The sequence below is a fragment of the Mastigoproctus giganteus genome, chromosome 13 (genome assembly GCF_048544385.1).
Source record: "Mastigoproctus giganteus isolate SK-2022 chromosome 13, ASM4854438v1, whole genome shotgun sequence".
Taxonomy (NCBI): domain Eukaryota; kingdom Metazoa; phylum Arthropoda; class Arachnida; order Uropygi; family Thelyphonidae; genus Mastigoproctus; species Mastigoproctus giganteus.
The window spans coordinates 88,679,730-88,703,268 of NC_143587.1; the positions used below are offsets into that span (position 1 = coordinate 88,679,730).

The following is a 23,539-nucleotide window of genomic DNA, read 5'->3' on the forward strand; positions in this document are numbered from 1 at the left end:
TGATGCAAGAAAGCAAGTGTATGAGCTTAGGCAGCATCAGCCAAAAAAAAAAAAAAAAAAATCACGCCATTCCCTCCAATTGCCTGTCCAGTTCCTCCTTAAATTTATTTAACCTATCAACTTCCACAACAACAGATGGAAGTTTGTTCCAGCATATGGGTAGCAATAACCCAAAAGAAATATACCAACTGTGTGGTGCTATACTCAGGAAAGTGGAAAGTAAAATAGACCTGGGGATAATTGTGCAGTAAAATATGAAGTTTGCTGAGCAGTGCAGATAGGCTGCCAGAACAGGTCATGAAGTCTTGTCAATGATATATAGGAATTTTGCTAGCAGGGACAGGTAGGTGATTATTCTGTTATACAAGGCAATGATCAGGCCACACCTAGAGTACTGAGTACAGGTCTGGAGGCCTCATTTTAGGAAGGATGTAGAGTTGCTAGAATGAATACAAAGAAGGACAACAAGATTGTGAGGTAACAAAGGAGGTGCTCTTACCAAGAAAGGCTTAAGTTCTACAAATTGCAGCTCCTGGTGAGTAGGCACCTGCGAGGTGATATGATTGAGGTGTATAAGGTATTGAATGGGTTGAGCATGCTGATGGGATTCTTCCTCTTGCTGAGATTAAGAACCTGGGGGGGACATAAATTGAAATTGAGGAAAGACAGTTATAAAATAGAAGAGTGGAAATTTGCCTTTAGTCAGCAGGTAATTGATTGGTGGAACAGACTTCCATTTTTTTTTGTGGAAGTTGATAGCCTAAATAAATTTAAGGCTGAGCTGGACAAGTATTTTGAATGAATGGAGGGATAAAATGGGACCTTTTTTTTTTTTTGGCTGATGCTGCATAAGCTTGCTTTCTTGTATCGTATGCCTCCACTTAATGCTAATGCTAAAAATGTGCGAATTCATGAACTTTTTCTACGAGTTGATTTTGAACATCGGCTCCTAAATCTTCAATTCTTCTCATTACAGTTGATGAAGATAAACTTACAGTTCGCAAAATTCTTTACTTTCTCAGGACATACTACTTCTGCAATTGCAAAACAATTTGTTTTACTAATTCTCTATCCATAAAGGCCCATCCTTCTTCGGCAATGATTTGGGAGGCTCAAAAACTAGCTCTAACTGCAGATAAATTTTGATGAGTAAAAGTTCTAATCTTCTGTTGTTGACTTTGAAAAGTTTGAGTTAGTTCTTGGAGTTCATTTTGTTTTTTTTTTGTTTTTTTTATGAAACCCCAAACACGAGTGGTATTAGAACCTATAGTACTTAGTGCTGCACTTGGGGTGGAGGTTGAGAAGACGAGAGAAGATATTTGTTGATATTAGACTTGAACTTCTGTAGACTTAGAGATGAGTGAGTCATTAACTAACCTAACTGCCCTCTTCTGAATGGAATCTAGAAGCCTGAGAGAGGTTTGGGAGCACCACTCCAGATGTGGGAACAATATTCCATGGTAGGGCGGATTTGCGATTTGTACAGAGTGAACAGCTGTTTGGAAGAAAAGTAATGCCAAGAGCAAAAGAGAAAGAGAAGTTTGTTCTGCCTCAAAGCTCCTTGAAATTTATCTCAATTTGAGGCATGTTTTGTGGTGTAGTGATGTTTCACATTATATTCCTTGAACACCGGCAAGGCTTTATTGCAAATAAGACCAGTGCAAGTATCATTGAGCAGCGCAAAAAAATAATTAATTGACCATTGCTCATTAAAAATGCGACACTCAGCATCAAATTTTCTTTTTTTAGACATCCACTTCAACATGATTTTTATGGTATCATTAGAATAAAAAAAAAATACTCGTGAATATTGAAGTAAGCAAGCACTGATGTGTCTTAAAATTTTATGAAATATTTTAACATAAAGGTTATTATTATATTCATATCACTCTATATCACGTGAAATTAATAATATAAAACTTATAGTTTTATATTATAATATAGTTTAATAAGGTGACATTTTGGGTATCTTACCGATACCCATCATCAGACCATGCTGTGGAGAGAAGAGAAAGGGCTATAAATTAGAATATTTTAGGATTTTATAGTAACAATTATCAATAATACAGTTTTCAATTAACATTCTAATGTATTAAGTTTTGAATTGCTGTTACAATAGAAAACAGGAAATATAAGGTAATACAAAGAGATTAAATTCGTACCTGCCAACTGCCTCCCCTTGCCAATGCTACCAGAAAATTTATTTGCATACAGGCTGCCAGCAGTTAATTTATATCAAATGGATTAACTCCATTAACCAATAGGATAGTGAATGTTTTTATCCTGGATCTGAGGTTCTTGTATAGTAGAAGCCGGGGTGACCTTTGTTCTCCTACTCTGCACATCAGTGTTTATGTGTAGGCTGGTTCATGGTCGGCACCTCTGTAGCCAGGTGGGCAGGAGCAGCAGTGCGTAGCACACGCTTCTTGATTAGACCGGGGTTCGAGCCCATGACCATCAAATACGGAGGATGCGGAAAGGTCAGGGAATGACCACCGCATATCGGTGGGAGCGATACCATACCGCGGGAGCAATACTCTTGATCTGATTATCAGTAGTGATTCTTCATGCATTAAGAATCTGCAGATAAATGAACCACTAGGTGGCAGTGATCACAGTGTGTTGAAGTGGGATTTACTCAAGGAGGTAACTACCATCAGAGGTAAAGGGAAGGGTTTTTGTTTTCGTAAAGGCGACTATGATGGTCTGAGACAGTATTTAAATTCTATACAGTGGGACCAACTGATGATGTTACCAACAGCAAACTCAAAATGGGAAGCATTCAAGGAACTAATCTTGGAGGCTACCAGGCTTTACATACCAACTAAGAAATATTGTTCAAGGTTTAGGCCTAAATGGTTGTCAGATGAATAAATGAGACATGTGGCAGAGAAGAAAAATGCATGGGATACGTACAAATTAATGGGTGACATGGAAGCCTATGATAGATATAAGTTGGTCTGTAACCAAGTCACAAAGGAGATTAGGCAGGCAAAGGCAGACTACGAAAAATCCTTGGCAAAGGATGCAAAGAAAAACAGAAAAGAGTTCTTTACATATTTGAACTCGAGAAGGAAAGGGATGAATCAGATTGGTCCACTGGATATTGATGGTTCAACAGTTGAGGATCCTGCTCAGGTGGCTAACAATCTAAACGAGTATTTTGCATCTACATTCACGCATGAGGAGTTATTCAGGAAGGAGAATGATGTAGGTAAAGTAAACATTGGCAGTCAGCTGGATGATTTTGTAATAACTGAGAGGAAAGTGGAGGAGAGATTGTTGAGGATAAACATAAAAAAGGCACCTGGGGTGGATGGGATCTATCCAGTTATATTAAAGGAGGCAGCAAAGGAAGTATGCAAACCCCTAGCCATAATTATGAGAGCTTCCTTGGACTCAGGGGAGGTACCCATAGACTGGAGATGTGCAAATGTAACCCCAATTCACAAAGGAGGATCAAAGGCTGACACAAGTAATTATAGACCTGTTAGTTTAACTTCTGTTCCAGGTAAATTAATGGAGGCACTGGTTAAAGAAGCACTGCAGGATCATCTAGACAAGAATTCAGTTATAGCTCAGACGCAGCATGGTTTTGTTAAGGGCAGGTCTTGCCTGACCAATTTGATTGGATACTATGATGTAGTCACAAAAGAACTGGATGCAGGGAATAACTTTGATATTATATATTTGGATCTTAGAAAAGCTTTTGATACTGTTGCACATGGAAGACTGCTGCACAAATTGGAGCAGTGTGGCATTGGAGGCAAATTGCTGCTATGGATAAGGGGTTGGTTGAGTGGCAGAAGACAGAGAGTGGTAATCAATGGACACTGCTCAACGTGGACTAATGTTATTAGTGGAGTTCCTCAAGGTTCAGTGTTGGGTCCGTTGTTGTTTTCGGTGTTTATGAATGATATTGATGATGGGATATCAAGTTTAATGTCCAAGTTTGCAGATGATACAAAGGTTGGCAGGGTCGTTAAGGACACTACTGATGCTATGCTGCTGCAACAGGATCTGGAAAGGTTGAACAGATGGGCTGAGAGGTGGCAAATGAAGTTTAACATTGACAAATGTAAAGTACTACATATGGGAAACAGTAACCCCAGAGCAACGTATCAACTCTGCGGTACTACACTGACAGTGGTGGAGAATGAAAAGGACCTGGGGGTAATTGTGCAGGCAGATATGAAGTTCTCTGAGCAGTGCAGACGAGCTGCAAGAGTAGCTCATGGTGTGTTGTCAATGATATACAGGAATTTTTCTAACAGGGATAAGGAGGTGATTATTCCCTTGTATAAGGCAATGGTTAGGCCACATCTTGAGTACTGTATACAGGTCTGGAGGCCTCATTTCAAGAAGGATGTAGAACTGCTGGAACGGGTACAGAGAAGGGCAACAAGATTAGTGAATGGAACAAAGGGTTGCTCTTACGAAGAAAGGCTTAAGTTTTGCAAATTACAGAGTCTGGAGACTAGGCACCGGCGAGGTGATCTGATAGAGGTGTATAAGGCTTTGAATGGTTTGAGCATGCTCAATGCCAATGGGATTCTTCATCTTGCTCAGAATAATCACCTCAGAGGGCATAAATTCAAATTGAGGAAGGACGGATGTCGGATAGATGTGCGGAAATTTGCCTTTGGCCAGCGGGTGGTTGGTTGGTGGAACCGACTTCCATCACTTGTTGTAGAAGTTGATAGCCTAAACAAATTTAAAGCTCAACTGGACAGGTATTTGGAAAGAACAGATGGGTGAAATGGGAGTGGGTTTTTTTTTTTTTTTTTTTTTTAGCTGATGCTGAATAAGCTTGCTTTCTTGCATCATATGCCTCTACTAATGCTAATGCTAATATCCCCGGAGCAATATGGCCTTAGTTGCTAATGCTCCTAAAAACCAAATAACAAACAAACAGCTGGTTCATGATCTTACCAATACCAATCGTCAGACCATGCTGCTGGTGCGAGATTTTATCCTGGATCCGGGATGCTTGTCTAGGGTGACCTTTGCTCCCATACTCTGCACATCAGGGTTGGTGTGCAGGCTGGCAAGGGATTAGGAAATTCCCAATTACTATCTCTAATGCCTATTGCTGTTTAATGGCAGGGTCAAAATTTTAATGATGTTTCAAAGAATAGCTTTGAGTGAAAATAACAGAATTAACATCTAACAAGACTAAGCCGATGACACAGGGGCATCAACACTGTTAATCAACTGACTAATGTTAAAATAATCTGTAAAATGTGTTTTTCAAAAATTTTATTGTGATCTAATATAAACATTAATTTTTGCGATTGAAATATCTAGAGGCCAGATAAAATTCTTTTTCTGGCTGGATCCAGCCTGTGGGCCATAGTTTGGGAACCTCTGCAATAACATCATTCCCACAAGAGTTCTTGGCCCTTAAAGAGAAAAGTAAAAAATTTTCCTTTAAAGGGCTTGAACTGTACAAAAAGCCCTTTACACAGAAAGAGTTAAGTGCACTACTCATTTTCTCATGAGAAAGTGCTGTTGGGCCAGGTGACATCCTCTATGAAATGATAAAACATCTTTCAATACAATCTAATGACTACCTTCTAGCTTTATTTAATAGGCTCTTTCTTGGCAAAGAATATCCAGATTCCAGGAGGAAGACAATCATTCTCCTCTACCCAAACCAGAAAAGAATCCAAGTAATTATCATCCCATCAATCTGATAAGATGTTTGTACAAGGTTCTGAGAAGAATAATTATTTCTCACCTTTTGTGGCATTAACTCATATTCAGATACAAATGGTTTGCTTTTCAGGGCAAAGTGTGGCTTCCAAAGAAACAGGTCTACTTTGAATCATTTAATCAGATTCAAAAAGGACATTTGTAATGCTTTTATTAAATCTGAGCATCTGGTAAGTTTTTCTTTGATATTGAAAAAGTCTATGACACAGCTCGGTGATTTCGTATAATTATGTGACCTTCATAACTTTGGTCTTAGAAATAACCTCTGTTTTTGTTAGAAACTTCCTACTTAATCACTGTTTTCAAGTCTGTATTGGATCCACACTCTTGAGTATTTTGCCAACATGAGAGGATTCCACAAGGATCTGTACTAGGCATGCTTCTCGCAATGAAAATAAACTATCACAGAACAACTTCCTCCAACGGTAAATAATGCTGTTTATGTTGATTTTACCATATTTTATCATTCTTGCAGTGTTGAGAGTCATTGAAAGGCAACAAAAAAAGAAAAAAAAGCCATTGACTATCTTTCCTCATGGATGTTAGCTAATGGGTTCAGATTTTCATTACAGAAGACCATTTGTGTCCACTTCTGTCACAAAGGAATCATCATCATCATCATCTCGATGCAGAATTAAAGCTAGGGCAAAATATCATCCTAGTGGTAGCAGAAGCCAAATTCCTAGGACTAATTTTTGACAAGTTGACTTTTCTATAACATATTTGTCAGCTAAAGGCAAACTGTACCAAGGGCTGAATGTTCTGTGGTCCCCTTCATTTGTCAGGTTTATGCTTCTGCTAAAAATAGCATACTTTGTGGTGAGATCCAGCCCATTCAAACTTCCACTGGAGCATTTTGCATATCTCATGTCCAAAGCCTTTATGTTGAAGCAAATGAACACCCCCCCCCTCTCTCTCTCTCTCTCTCTCTCTCTCTCTCTCTCTCCAACCTAAGCAATTTTCCATACAATATGCTTTTAAATTGAAATCTCTGCCTGACAACTCCACATGGGCATCAGTTTTTGAGCAACAATGGGAAAATATGTATAACACCCAACAGACTGCCAACCAGTTCTTTGGTATTCGAATCCAAAGGCTGCTAAATGAACTAAACATTATGGTAGACAATGTTGCCCAGTTAACTAGGCAGCTCCTTCCACCCTGGCATGCTCATCTTCCATCCTATGACATGTCCCAAGATCTGTGGGAGGGCTATCACACTGCCACCTGTCTACTTGCAATTTTTTGCATCATGTAAAGCATATTATGCTGACTTCCTGCCAGTCTAAATAGATGGCTCAAAGCCAGAATCATATGTGGAAGCTGTTTTTCTCCCATACAAAATATTATCCAACAAGATTACACAAGGAACTAGCATATATACCACAGAGTTGTATGCAATAGAAATATCCCTTAATCACATTAAAGATAGCCATTACCAGAGATATATGATATATACTGCTTCGTCAAGCATGTTACAGGCTTTATTACATGTGAGGTATAACCCTCATCCAGTCCTGTTCTGTATTTGGTAGATCCTTTTTTCTCTTGTTGAATCTGAATTTGATATCCACTTCTGCAGGATCGCAAGCCACATTGCGATCAGGGGAAATGCACTCGCTGACGTTGCCACAAAATCAGCCATTTTCCCCTGAATAACCATCATCCTATACAGACTACAGGAAAATAATATGCACCAAATTATATTCCCAGTGGCAAGATTCTTGGTATGGTCTGGCCACAAATAAGCTACACCAGATTAAGCCTGTAATCAAGAAATGGCAGTCCAGTCTGCCCAGGGTCTGAAGAGAGAAAGTTGTTCTTTCTTGGCTCATCACAGGTCAGTCATCTGGTATGCCTTTTTTTGCCGAGAGATGACAACCCACTTATGTATGAGAGTGCAAAACTATTTTAACCATTTATTATGTTTTTATTAATAAATACCCTGTGTTTAGAGATCCATTGCTCTTTTGTTTTACTACTTTTAATAATCTGGCTGAACCATTTGCACTCAGCTAGATTTCAGATGACAGAGACAATGTCTGACATTTTTAACTATCTACGGTTGATTAATTTATACACGCAGATTTAAATTTATACTTTTATGTTTTGTTATTTACTTTTATTTACCTTAGTACTTTGTATTTATTCTCTTGTCATGGAAGCCTGTTTATAGGCTACCAAACATATGTACTACTGTTATTTTTTGGTGTGGCACATTATGGCTTAAGCTACCAATATGCACCATTAAAATCAACCAACCAATCTGCACATGAGGGTGTAGAAATTTTCACTGCTTCTAAAAATACCTTCTTGCCATATTTCTTTTCAAGCTCATTTAGAAGCTGTTGCCATATATGTAGCATTTGGAAATAATGGTAACTTTAGTCTCTGTACCTTCCGCCAAATAGCTGATAACTCCTGTACACTAAAAGAGCCTGAAGCCTTGTAATGCAAGTGCCATCACCCTTTTGGTAATTTCAGTGTGCATTTTTCACTGTGGAATTCCTCTTTCACATGGATCAAAGAGGGCATCTTATTAAAATCTTACTGGACCAACAGCAGCTGACCTTACTAAACACTGACTATCATACTTATACTCACTTTCCTACAGGCCCACTTCAGCAATTGACCTATCTGTATGTTCTCCCTTCCTGTTCCCAAGTATAGAGTGGACTATCCTTGATGATCCATTCAGTAATGACTATTTTCTGATTACATGTAAGATTCAAATGAAGCAAACCCCATATCCCAACTGTGGAGTAATATGGAAGTTCTCCAAAGCTGACTGGGCAAAATACCTGGCATGTATTTCTTTTGATGGCCAAATATGAGAACTCTTTCAAAAGAAAGTGCCATAGGACCATACCAAATTTATTCTATGTGGAAATCATCCATAGATAGTCTACTCCTTTTGTGTAATAGAACATTTTTCGAAGAAAATTTTCCAGATTCTTGGCTGAAAGCCATAATTCTGCTTTCCTGAAACCATGTATCCCAACTGGAAATAACTATCCTCTTGTAATAAAGTAATACACAGTGTGGTTTTCTGCATAACAGGTCCAGACTAGATCATTTAAGTTGGATGGAAGCAATGACAGAAACACATTCATAAAGTCAGACCATCTAGTGGCCTGTCTTCTGCAACAGTGAAAAGGCATAGGACGCTACATTGAAATATGGAATTTTGTAAGGTGGGAAACATATTTTACTCTTTTTTTTTTTTTTTTTTTTTTTTTTGTCTGATATGGGAAAAAGCGTAATCATTTAGATAATATTATAATTAGTTAAAATAATATTAGATTTAATTATATTATTGCATTAATTAAAATATTAGTAAATTATAATTTTATTTTAGCATTGATGAATTAAAATATTATTAAATTAGAATTGTATTATGGCATTAAATAATATTTTAATAAATCTCTGTTAAATAAAAATTTGATGAAAATAAAAGGCGTTTCTGATTTTTGACATGGGTGCCAAAAATCTTAATTATGCTTCTGGTTCTGATTGCTTTGATGGCATGGTTTCTATTAAAATAAATAAAAAAATAAAAAATAGAAACCCACAAGCAAGGCACATTCTAAGCTGTTATTGAAATTGGCCCCCATAAGTGGAACCACTTATGGGGGAAAACTGAAAGAATTGAAAAACTTCAGTTTTTCAATTCTTTTTGTTTGTTTCTGTAAGGTCATCCATGATCTGTATGCCCTACAAATAATTATAATTACATTTATTGGCACAATTTATTAGGCCTTATCCTTGCCACAGAATTTAATTTAGTTCTTAACACGTGTCTATAGCACATGTGTACCAAAGCATACAGAGCATGTTGGAAACAGAAGCAACAACACTGCCGTCTTTCTCATAATTTCGGTGGATGACTTCTGATGAAGACACTGAAATTGTGAGAAACACTGCAATATAGTCTTATTTTGCCAACTATTTGTTGCTTTTTCATATCTTATTTTTGCCAACTATTTTTCTCTTTTCATATCGTACTTGGGCACTTCATCTGACCATATATCACTACATTTCTTATCCATTTCTTTGAGTTTACTTCTCGTGTATATCGGAGATTCAATAATATTAAACACATAAGCTTCTGATGATAATAAAATACAAATAAGATTGAAAATAGTGACATATCGAGAAGCAAGAAAGCAAGTCAAGTTAACCATGCCAAAGCATGGCAACATTAATCTATTTCCAACAAAACTGATTTATGTTGGTTTGCATGATTAAAGCTGAGACTAGGATTTGTAATGCTTACATGTGGACCCTATATAATGGATATTGTATAGGGTCCACATGTAACGATTGTTTATTACAACAAAAGACCATTGCAGTTCATTCACTGCTGTAAAAAGCACAAGTTGCATTTGCCATTAAATTCCAAAAATTTTTATTATCTATCACACAGAAATTAAAAATGCAGAGCCTGCTCCCAACATTTATATGTACACATTAAAAAAATATTTAAAATTAGGGCACATCTCTTGTATCCAATTATAATTATTTAACTGTGTGCTCTTTATGCTTTATGGCAATGCATCAAGACCTTATGCTTTGTGTAATTGAAGAGTTTGGCTGGCACCCAATTGTTGAAGTGCATGGGTTTTTCAATTGACATTTTGCTAAAATGATAAAAAATGAAATTTTTGCAGTTGTGTTTAGAAAAGATTGAAAATTAAAGATGATATCACAAATAAAAAAAAAAAATTGGAATTACTTTTCTTGTTGATTTATAAGATTATAAATGGGGTAACTTTTTACCCCATTAACAGAATGCACATGGAACAGAAATGCATTCTGTACCACATGGAATGCATGAGGAACAGAAAATCACTGGTTGCCCAAGTATAGCTTAAAAAAAGGGCTTCATAACATCATTAAATGATTCTCCTGGTGCAGCAATTTTACATGTTCACTACGTACTTAGAAATTAGGTGCTTAATCTACCTAAAATAACATTTCATTTTTGATATTGTCTACCATTTTTCTTATATGCAAATAACTAGGTTTCCATATCAAGCATTGGCATTTTGATGAAAATAAAAGTTGGAAAAAAGAAGTTTGACTGGACAGGGGACAGTGTTTAGATTAGTGGGAGCCACAGTGAGGGAGTACTTGTTATTTTATTATCCTATGACCATACTTCTCTGGTTCTAAAACAATCAATCAGTGATAGAGGCAAAGGTTGGATAATACAGAGAGAATACAAAAATTCAGTGTTGTCACTAAAATAGATATTGTAGAGAATAGTGAAAATTTAAGTAACTCAGCTTGTGTAGAATAAAATCTGTCTTTAATTTCTGAAGGGAATATAGATAATTCTCAGACATTTTGTGGTCCTTTCAGTACCACTTCTTCACTGACTAAAGTAATATGTGAAGTTGATGGTGCAGTAAGAGTTGCTATGCAGCATTGAAAAAGTAGTACACAAAGTATCATAAATGAAAGTGAATGAGAGAGATATTTTATTTTATGTAGGTTGAAGTGCTTAAATTTTCACCTTTTTCTGTTTTGGTTTACTTGTGCACCATGCCACTTAAAATAACTTAAATATTGTAACATTTTTGGCATACATTTTATACTGTACTCCTACTGGAGCAAGTGTCAATTGCCTATTATGGTGCTATTGAATTAGTGGTCCACAACATGCTTTCCACTGGCCTTTGGACAGCCTTGGAAAGTTGCAGTTTGAGTTGAAAAATTATTTAAAATCTGTATTAATAAATGAAAAGTATTTTCATAATTTATCATTTAATTAAAGAAACTGAACAGTGGAATAATATTCCATTGTTCGGTTTCTTTTTCTAAATAAATATATTAAGTAACTTGATATCTATACTATTAATAATATCTAAGCAGATAAATATGTTTTAATAATTGTAGTCCACCAGACCTTTTAACCTTGCCTAAGTGCCACTTATGGAAAATTCACTAAATCATTAGTCTTGGCCCTATCATTTATCTTTTGATTAAGAGACCAATTATTGAACAGTAAAGTGTTTTGACAGCTGTGGAATAAAGTTTGAACTGAATGTGATAGTTTTTGCTGTACTTCTGGCAAACATTATATCAAAAGGGTTAAAAGCTTTTTGCTGATTTTTTTTGTTACAGTTCAATGGTTTTGACTATTCCAGAGATGAAATTTGGAATAGATGGTATCTGTACCATGCAAAAAATAAAAACTAAGTTTGTAAACGTGACTGTGTGTGGGTGTGTGTGTGTGAGGCACTGCATGTGTCAGCATGCAAACAATCTTGTGACATTATTATTGACACATACTTTAGATCTGATAAAATTAGATGCAGTAACAATAGTGCTGCTTAGGCTGTGCTTTGGGAGTATTCCCATTAAAATAAGAAAGAAAGAAAGAAAGAAAGAAATTTGAGAGACCCCCCCCCCCTTTTCCAAAATGGATTGTGCAAAACAATAAAGAAATTTGCAGAAACAGATACTTTCTGTAGTTCTTGGCAGAGGATACCATTCAATTTCAACAGCCATTGATGAAATTACTGTTGCTTGCTATGGCTGATGCTACAGGAAAATGACTATCCACTAATGCCAGGCCGGCCGGGCTAGCCAGGTAGGTAAAGTGCCTGCCTGGCAACCCAAAGGTCGCGGGTTCGAATCCCGCCTCGGGCTTGGATCAAAAGTACTGTAAAAACCTTGGGAGGTGCACTATGGCCACAGAAGCCGATGCGCCAACAACTACCAAAAAAAAAAAAAAAAAAAAACTAATGCCAGCATTATGCTGTGGTAATTATATGTTTCACAGGCTGCAAAGAGCTTCAATTCTGCCTACTGTGGTTCCCTTAGATTCTGTTGTACTAGTCTTCTTTCACATTCTTCTGTGAGGAGGTTGAAGCATGTGGTCTTGAAACAAATACCATTATGAAAGAACATTACTCTGATCTTCTCTAACACTATAAAATGCCTACCCTGTGTGTGTGTGTGTGTGTGTGTGAGAGAGAGAGAGAGAGAGAGAGAGAGAGAGAGAGAGAGAGAGAGAGAGAGAGAGAGAGAGAGAGAGAGAGAGAGAGAGAGAGAGTTCAGACAGAACTGTTTTCCTGCAGGATGGAGCTCTGTCTTCTATTGTTCAGCTGTAAAAGTTTCTTTTGGACTATTTCTTGAGACATTTCCTGGAATTTTATTAGTGCTTGGGCACCTTTCTCTCTCTCTCTGGACCTTAATTATTTTTACTTTGGTTATGTTGGGGGGGGGGGATATCCCACATACAGGGTTTATCAAGTCAATATTCGGTCTTTCGTCAGCATGAAGAAAGCATCACATGGAACATTGCAAATATTCCTCAGGCAACAGTTTACCATACTTTATGCTTCCAGTTTACAATAAAAATGTGTATCACATCTAGCACTTTTATCTTTGCAGCCTGTTAAGTCCATACTGTAACTTGATTAAATAAATTGTTGTGAGTCACTTGGGTGGCTTCATTTAGTGGAAAATGCATCCTGGAGTCACTTTTTGAAACACTTTTTGTGCCTCTCATTTCTGCAGGTTTAGACTAACAATTATAAGCCTTTCCCAGGTTATGTGCAAAAAATAAACTGAATCAAAGATATAACAATTTTGTGTTTTCCATAAGAAAAAAAATCTGAATAAAATTGGTAGTCTTCTGTAGTGAAGATTTTGTTGTTGCATAATTTATGTAATGACACTTATAGTATCACCACCAGATGTGGCTAATAGATCATAAAGCAGATTTATCTTCAAATAAAAAATGCATTTTCTTATAGTATATAACAAATTGTTTATGGGTGACTGTGCATATTTTATTTTCCTATGTGTACCACACATGTGTGACATTGGTTGCCTGAATGGAGATCTGCTTGACTCCCAAGTAAATTACAGAATAGTCATGTGAAAGATTTTCAAGCATTGCATTCTAAGTTCTTGAGTTGGAGGATGAGGGAAAAGAAAACAAACCCTGGTAACTTTCAGAGTTTGTATGATGTGCAGTTTGAATAATATTATCTGTTGGCTATGATTAGTCACAAGCAATGAGAGAGACATCAGAGAGGAGTCTGATTATCAACCAACCATCCAATGATATCAGAATTAATTTGTTGCATATCAGAAACTTGCTGCTTTTGGAATCAATGGCAAAGTTTCCCATGGTCATAATTATAACAGTTATATTATTATCAGTACAATAAGTTGCATTAATGCAGTTCCTACTATGACTAGTTTTTTTTTTTTTTTTTTTTTGCTCCTCCTGTAATTAATGTAGGTTAATGCTATATTTCTGCTCCACTGGAACATTACAATGTGAATTCTATGTCTGTTACACTTCCTGAGAAATGAATATGGACATATATATGCAAAGCAGGCATGAAGCATTGAACAGATTGCCTTCAGCCTTTTGTGATTAAGATTGTTTTGGCTTTGCTCTCTGCAACTTTGTAATGTTATATGTGTGTATTCATAAAAAGAAAACTGGTGTGTGTGTATTAATATGTATGTCTCCAAGGAACTGGAATAGTCATGGAATCCATAGAATATATTCAGGTACTTTTTTCAGTTTGTCAGCATTAGTTTCTACATGTGGATGTAAGGTTTCACTGTACCAACATCAGTTTTTCACTGCTGTAGTGGTGAAAAACTGATAAAATAATCCATATGTTGTCAAGAGGGTCACCTTTATTCACTTTTTTCTTGTATTCATTACACTTGCTCATAATAAATGAATATTTATTCATTTATTTCATGATATTGGCAATGAGCCAATGTCATTAAGATGTCAATCAGGTATTTAATATCTTCAGACAGTGGATTTCAATCTGTGGTATGAATAGCTCTTTTCTCATTACTTGAAGGTGGGAATTCAATAATTTGATAATGATAGATGATACATTCTTTGTAACATATTAGTTCATAAGCTATTTTGATGTTTGAATATTGGAACATATTTTGCATAAATAGAGGGATATGAAGAAATGAATAGCATAGGTTGTAAATAATACTGGCTAGGTATGTATGTTGTGGGTTCTATGGAGTACACAATTCGGTCTTTGATGAGGGTGTACTTTTGGAAAGTTTTGGAATCATTGTCCTAAATCATTACCACTGTTTAAATGATTAAGGGTCTTCCATTTGATAAATGATTTAAAGTAGATAAACATCATTAATTCTATGAATATAGAGTGCTTTACCCATCCTCTCCTCTCCTCTCCTATGTACATGTGTGCATGAGATTCCATGGGGGTTCACTTCATAATATTTGAGGACCTGTTGTTGCATTATTTACTTTTCAATAAAGAAAGCATTTTTAATTAGTGATACTGTGCTGTTGTTGTAGAATAGCTTAAATCATGTATACGAGAACACATAAAACATGTGTGTACATGAATTAATTACACACATACAATTTCACGACTTTCTTTTTTTTTTCTTTTTTTTTTTATAGCTTATTAAAATGCCAGTTCAAAGGTGCCACCAGTATGAAACTTGTGATTCCTGCTTACAAGCCAAAAGTCCTTATTGTGGATGGTGCACTTTAGAGAAACGGTAAGTTGTTGGTTGTTAAAAGTAATAATAAATAAATAAAATAACAATAAAATATATATAGGAATTGAGAATTCCTGAATTTTAAATTTTCCTGATGTGTACTGATTTAAAGAGGTATACTAAATGGTTGACCAGTTGGGAGAAGCATATTTCAGAGAATATTAAGCATTAAGAACTGAACATATTGACATCTGTAAATATTTAGAATGAGTAAAAGATAGTCTTCTGTTTAAAAATGTAAATAATTGTTCAATTTTATTAAATATAAGGAAATAACAATAAGCAATCACAGCAAGTGTTGTAGTAGTAGTAGTGGCATGTGATGCAAGAAAGCAAGTGTATGAGCTTATGCAGCATCAGCCAAAAAAAAAAAAAAAAAAAAAAAAAAATCACATCAATTTATTTAACCTATCAACTTCCACAAAGACAGATAGAAGTTTGTTCCAGCAATTAACCACCTGCTGGCTAAAGGCAAATTTCCGCACATCTATTCTACATCTGTCTTTTCTTAATTTGAATTTATGTCCCCTTAGGTTCGTAATCTGAACAAGTGTAAGTATCACATCAGAATTCAGCGTGCTCAACCCATTCAACGCCTTATACACCTCAACCAGATCACCGCACAGGTGCCTAGTCTCCAGCCACTGCAATTTGCAGAACTTAAGCCTCTCTTGGTAAGAGGATCCCTTCATTCCCCTCACCAATCTTGTTGCCCTTCTCTGTACACGCTCAAGCAAATCTACATCCTTCGTAAAATGAGGCCTCCAGACCTGTACACAGTACTCAAGGCATTGCCTGACCATTGCCTTATGCAGAGGGACAATCACCTCCTTTTTCCTTGCTAGCAAAATTCCTATATATCATTGACAAAACCCCATGGTCTGCCCTGGCAGGCTGTTTGCATTTCTCAGAAAACTTCATATCTGACTGCACAATTACTCCCGGGTCTTTTTCATTTTCTACCACCTTAAGTGTAGTACCACACAGTTGGTATGTTTCTCTGGAGTTATTTCTACCCATATGCAGTACTTTGCATTTGTCAAGGTTAAACTTCAGTTGCCACTTCTTATCCCATCTGCCCAAATTTTCTGCTTCAAATTCATTAAATTTATTTACTATATTTCTAGCATTGGTATACATGCAAGTATACATGTACCTATCCTTATTATTAGTTACCCTAACATCCCATATACCCACCTGTTTCACAATGACTGCCATCAGTCCCTGAAACCCCCAGCACCCCTCACTCCAGGTCGCTACTTATTCTAATAGAAGTTGTGCAAGAATCACCTTCACCTCTGCCTGCGGCCACTTTTAACCTTTTAGTCTGTGAAACCCCCAAGCTAGAAGTTTTCCAACCCACCTAACACTGCCTCGATAGCATCAGCAAATATTCTTGCACCCTTTCTATTTAAGTGTATCCCATCCCTGTTGAAGTAGTCTCTCCCGTTAACAAGCACAGACCAGACTGAAAAAAATTCTACCCCTTGAGCCCTGCACATTCCCTCCAGGGCCGATTTGATTGACAAGGCTCTCATCATGTATTCCCTCCTATCGTGTCTGGGCAGAATTGCAAACACTTTCAAATTTAACCCTGACTCATGGCTTTTTTGCAACATTGACCTGTACTTGTTAAGTAAATCTGCAGATCTCCTACTCTTAATGTCATTGGTGCCAACGTGTACAACAATATCACCTTTTTTGCCCTTAAAATATGATATATGCTTTATAATGTCATCAACTTTTGCCCCTGGCAGACATACCCTGGTCCTGTTCCATCTATCCTTTTTACACAATATATTCCCCGTCTCCCTGACAATAGAGTCACCAACAATAACTAGTTCCTTTGGGACCAGCATATTCTGCCTTGGAGATTGCCACTGTGTTGCCTGATGCCCAGGAGTGAGCTCTGGCATTGAGTTGGGCAGCTGAGAGTTTGATGGGCCCCTCATATTAATTTCTTCGAGGGCATCTACCTTACACTTCAAACTCTCATAGATGCCCAGTAGAATGCTGAGTTGATACCTAATTTCTAGACACTCTCTGCACCTGGCACACACAAAGACATCCTCCTTGGCTAGATCATGTTCTGTTCCAGAGAGTTTGGCAAACATTTCACAAGTTGCACATTTTTTTAGGCTGTGATGCGTTGGAGAATCCCCCCCCCCCCGAGTTCTCCCCCGAGTCACAGCACTCCTGCCACTTTGTGCCCGTTGCTTTGCTGCGCTAGTCTGGGGCTTGATATTTTAAATTAATAAGATCAATAAATTTAATTAAATAATTGTCAATACTACGCTATCTAATAATATCCAATAGTGTCCAATATAATATATAGTATCCAATCAAATTGATTAGGCAAGACTTCACTTTACCAAACCCATGCTGTGTCTGAACTATAACTGCAGTCTTGTCTTGATCCTGTAATGCTTCTTTAACCAGTAATTCCATTATTTTACCCAGACAAAAGTTAAACTAGTAGGTCTGTAATTACTCTTGTCACTTCTCGATCCCCCTTTCTGAATTTGGGATACATTTGCACATCTCCAGTCCACGGGGTTTTGAGCCACAAAAAATCAAAAACAATCAATCAATCAATCAATCCAGTCCACTGGGACCTCCTCTGAGTCCAAGGATGCCCTCATAATCATGGCGAAGGGCCCGCTTACCCCCACCACTTCCCCCAATATAAATGGATAAATGCCATGCGCATACCCCAGGTGCCTTCCTTATGTTTACTTCTTCAGCAATTTCTTCTCCCCTTTGCTCTCAGTTATTACAAAATCATTTAACTCACTATCAGAGTTTGATAAGCTTCTGGCCTCCACTTCCCTACAGAATTCTGCATGTGTGAATGTAGATGCAGAATACTCATTCAGTTTGTCAGCTACCTGAGCAGGATTATCAACAGTTGAACCATCCAAGTGGACCAATCTTATTCATCCCCTTCCTTCTAGAATTTATATAAGTAAAGAAGTCTTTGCTGTTTTTTTTTTTTTGCTTCCCTTGCTAAATATTTCTTGTAATCTGCCTTCGGTTGCCTAACCTCCCTTTAGATTTGATTACAGACTAGATTATATCTACCACAGGCTTCTGTGTCACCTTATAATTTATATGCAATCCATGCATTTTTCTTCTCTGCCACGAGTCTCATTAGTTCATCCAACAAGGAGGTTAGGCAGGCGAAGGCAGATTACGAGAAATCCTTGGCAAAAGATGCTAAGAAAAACAGCAAGGATTTGTATAAACTCTAAAATGAAGGGGATAAATCTGATTGGTCCACTTGACATCGATGGTTCGACTGTTGATGATCCTGCTCAGATAGCAAACAAACTGAATGAGTATTTTGCATCTACATTCACACATGAAGAATTATTAAAGTTTGAAAATGGCAGAAGGTTATCAAATTGTAGCAGGGTAATTAATAATTTTGTAATAACTGGGAGCAAAGTGGAGGAGAAATTGTTGAAGTTAAACATAAAAAAAACACCTGGGGTGGATGGAATCTATCCAGTTATATTAAAGGAGGCGGCAAAGGAACTAAGCAAACCCTTAGCCATAATTATGAGAGCATCCTTGGACTTGGGGGAGGTTCCCACAGACTGGAGATGTGCAAATGTATCCCCAATTCACAAAGGGGGATCGAAGGGTGATACGAGTAATTACAGACCAGTTTAACTTCTGTTCCGGGTAAAATAATGGAGTCACTGGTTAAAGATGCATTGCAGGATCATCTAGACAAGACTGCAGCAATAACTCAGACACAGCATGGGTTTGTTAAGGGAAAGTTTTGTTTGACAAATTTGATTGGTTATTATGATGTGGTTACAATGGAACTGGATGTAAAAAATAATTTTGATATCATATATTTGGATTTCAGGAAAGCTTTTGACACTGTTGCGCATGGAAGACTATTGACCAATTGGAGCAGAATGGTATTAAGGGTAAGTTGCTACAATGGATAAAAGGATGGTTAAGTGGGAGAAGACAGAGGGTGGTAATCAATGGGTGCTGCTCTTCGTGGACTAATGTTATTAGTGGAGTCCCACAGGGTTCGGTGTTGGGTCCACTGTTGTTTTGTATATTTATTAATGATATTGATGAAGGTATATGAGGCTTAGTGTCGAAGTTTGCAGATGATACAAAGGTTGGCAGGGTTGTTAATGACAGTAATGGCAGTATGCTACTGCAACAGGATCTAGGTAATTTGGGCAGATGGGCTAAGAAGTGGCAACTGAAGTTTAACCTTCACAAATGCAAAGTACTGCATATGGGTAGAAGTAACCCGAGAGAAAAGTACAAAATGTGTGGTACTACACTTAAGGTGGTAGAAAATAAAAAAAAAAGACCTGGGAGTAATTGTGCAGTCAGATATGAAGTTTTCTGAGCAATGCAAACAGGCTGCCACGGCAGGTCATGGGGTTTTGTCAATGATATATAGGAATTTTGCTAGCAGGGAAAAGGAGGTGATTGTCCCTCTGTATAAGGCAATGGTCAGGCCACACCTTGAGTACTGCGTACAGGTCTGGAGGCCTCATTTTAGGAAGGATGTAGATTTGCTTGAACGTGTACAGAGAAGGGCAACAAGATTGGTGAGGGGAATGAAGGGATCCTCTTACCAAGAGAGGCTTAAGCCTCTGCAAATTGCAGTGGCTTGAGACTAGGCACCTGCGCAGTGATCTGATTGAGGTGTATAAGGCCTTGAATGAGTTGAGCACGCTGAATTCTGATGGTATCCTTCCACTTGTTCAGATTACGAACCTAAGGGGGCATAAATTCAAATTAAGAAAAGACAGATGTGTGGAAATTTGCCTTTAGCCAGCGGGTGGTTAATTGCTGGAACAAACTTCCATCTGTCGATGTGGCAGTTGATAGGTTGAATAAATTTAAGGAGGAACTGGACAGACATTTGGATGGAATGGTGTGTTTTTTTTTGGCCGATGCTGCATAAGCTCATACACTTGCTTCCTTTCATCACATTACACTACTACTACATCCATTTAGTCCTAAACCTTGAACAGTATTTCTTAGTTGCTATGGAAAGCCTAGTAACTTCCAAGATTAATTCCTTGACTGCTTCCCATTTAGAATTTGCTGTTGGTATGTTCTCTGGCAACATCCTTATTTTGTCAATTATTTTAATTTTATATATATATATATATATATATATATATATTTTTTTTTTTTTTTTTTTTTTTGTAGGTTCTTAATATATTCTTTTCTTTATATTTCTCATTCTTTTCTTTTTCTTACATTTCTTCTATTAGGCTTGGAACAATGTGTTAAATACTTCTCCATCGTTTTGTACTTTCTATTAATTCTTTCTAATTTCATATATATATATATATATTGAATAGGATAATATATATACCATATTTTCTGGTGTATAAGACGTATCAGTGTACAAGATGCACCTCAAATTTTTAATAATAAAATGTGGAAATAAATAAACCACAATTTATTTTTTCATATAACTATATTTAAACATTTAAGAATTACAAGCATTATAACTATAAGAATTTTAATAATGCAAAATTGAATCCAAGAGCCATTATCAATTAAATTCCAGAATGGTCACCTTCATTTTCATTCTCGCTGTCAGTCTGTTCTTCGTCATCCAAATGTTCATACAAAAAATTGTCTTCAGTCCCGTTTAACGAATTGCTGATTCCACACTTTTTAAAACAGTTCTGTACTGTTTCCTTCTTCACTTTTTCCCAGGAATCCTTAACCTACTGACACACCTGTGCAATACTTGGCCATTTCAGTGCTCCCTTAATGTATATTCATGGCTTTCTGTGTTTATCATGCAATGGTTTCACTCTTCTCTCATGTAGTTTTAAAGGGTTTGTTGAGTGTTACATCAAGTGGTTGAATCGGAGAAGTCGGGCCTCCTGGAATTACAGCCAATTCTGTGTTGGCTTCTTTAATTTTTTTAAAATTAGATCTGTGATGTGAGATTTTAAGCGATCCAACACTAAAAGTGAATTTTTTTTTTCATCAGTGCTCCATTTCTTCATTCCTCCTCCTTCATCCATTTCATCCATTTTCATGTGTGTAGAATTATTCAGAGTGGTATTTTTCTCTAGAGTGTCGGTTTTGTTTTATCTGTGCAACACGACAGCACAACTGTAAATCGTTTTTTCATGCCTGCTAGTTTTTATCGAAATCGACTTTTCACCTTTACAGTTCACTGTTTCAGTTGATGGAACATCAAAGGTTATTGGTGTTTCTTCCATATTAGCAATCTGTCCTATTTTGATAATTTTATTCTGTTTGCACTTGATGTATTTGTGAAAAGAAGTAATTTTTTCTTCATATTCAGGGGACATTTTCTGAGCCAACTTTGTTAAAGTCCTTGTGGAAAGCCCATTTCTCTTCATAAAATAGTAGCACCAAGATGGTCCACCTTTGAAGTTTAAGATACTGTGGGTTAAGGCAAATTTCTGGGCTTCTGTTTGTATCATCTTAGTAGATATTGCTATTCCATTTCTACGGTGGTTTAAAACCCAATCCAAAATAACCGCTTCTATTGCTGGCCACTGTGCTGCTTTCTTTGTAGACATCTTTTCACCTTGTTTATTGATGTTAAAATATCTTTTTGTTGATGCCAAATTCTAATAATTTTTTTGGTTAATGGGGACTCAAAATGATGTGAAGCTGCACTATTGCCATGTATCTCTGTGTAAGCTACTAAAAGCAACTTATAGGACACAGTCCTCTTGTTCTCATTTAACTTGGCCATTATCTATGAATAAAAAAATAAGGTTTCCACTTTCTTCAAAATAAAGTTACAATGCAAAACAGCTAAACATGACAATTGCTACTTGCGGTATTGACATTGTTAACAGAACGAAAATCAAAACACAGAAATAGCAATGTAACAATTTCACACTACAGTAACATGCACTGAAGATACGTTACTCACTTATGCTACCTGTCATGGCCGTGTTAGATGGGTCGGAAAACTTATAGTTTGGGGGGGGATACAAGGACTAATAGATTAACAGTAGCCACTGGCAGAGGTGAAAGTGATCCTTGCACTGCTTCTATTGAAATGAGCAGCAGCCTGGAAAACAAGATGCAGGGTATTTCAAAGACTGCTGGGAGTCATTAAGGTACAAGTAAACACATGGGTTGTGTTAGGGTAGCTAAGAATAGGAACAGGTGCATGTATACTTGTGTGTACACCAATGCTAGGAGTTCGGTAAATGAATTTGATGAATTTGAGGTATTGCTCAAAACATCAAAGGCAGATATTGTAGGGATATCAGAGACGTGGTATCACACAGATATAATGAATGCAGAACTGGAATTTGGGGAGTAAAATTTGTACAGAAAGGATAGACAGGATAGGAAGGGAGGAGGGGTTATGCTATTAGTTAAGAAACACATAAAATCCAAGGAAGTGAAGCCAGTCGACATCGCTGGACAGTGCAGTGTCGAGTCAGTTTGGTGTGACATAATTGAGACTAGGAGTGTGCTATAGGCCTAATGACTCTGATGAATATAATTAGAAACTGTACAGGGAAATAGTGGGCCAGTAAATCAGAGTGTCTTATAATGGGGAAATTTCAATTTCCCAGATATTGACTGGAATTTGTGGGTTGGTCACTCACACACTAACAAGACTTTTGTGGATTTATTGGATGATTGTTTTCTACCAACAGCAAATTCAAATTGGGAAGCATTCAAAGAACTTATCTTGGAAGCTACTATATATATATATATATTTTTTTTTTTTTTTTTTTTTAATTTAATTATTATTATTATTATTATTTTTCATTTTTTGGCATCGTCTGAGGGCTAGTACTACTAAACAAACAAAGTTGCAAGATTGCTTGAACTACATCTTGCAGGCGTTTTTGTTCAGTATGGCAGTTACTCTGCAAAATCATAAAATTTCACTTTAAAAATCACTCTAGCATAACTGTGTCTATATTTCAGGAGGTGGAGAAAGTTATACATTCACTGTGGCCCCATTTTTGTGAATGCCACAAAATTGGCTCAGCAGATGTATGCTATTTCAATGGTGGTTTCAATATCTTCCATGAGAAATGCAGTATAAGTGTAAACACAAATAATTATAATCCTTACATTTATTGATCCTCATTATATGAATATTTATGTTGCAGATGTACAATTCAAGCAGCTTGCCATAATTCTACTAGTTTAGGAAGAAGAAAACCCTCTCATTGGCTTTCTCCGAACACACAACAATGCATTGACTTTCATTCTGTCAATCCAGAGAGCATTCCTATCACCAATATGGCAATGGTAAGAAATT

General features: G+C 36.8%; 1 protein-coding gene across 1 annotated transcript in view; it reads left to right on the forward strand.

Moving 5' to 3' along the window:
* The window catches only part of LOC150076249 (plexin-B-like), a 705,969-nt gene that overhangs the window by 243,030 nt on the left and 439,400 nt on the right, over positions 1-23,539 (forward strand). Inside the window, exons 6-7 of the mRNA XM_090387297.1 lie at positions 15,155-15,255; positions 23,388-23,529. Of these exons, the coding sequence (XP_090243423.1) occupies positions 15,155-15,255; positions 23,388-23,529 (243 nt within the window). The remainder of the gene's footprint in view (positions 1-15,154; positions 15,256-23,387; positions 23,530-23,539) is intronic.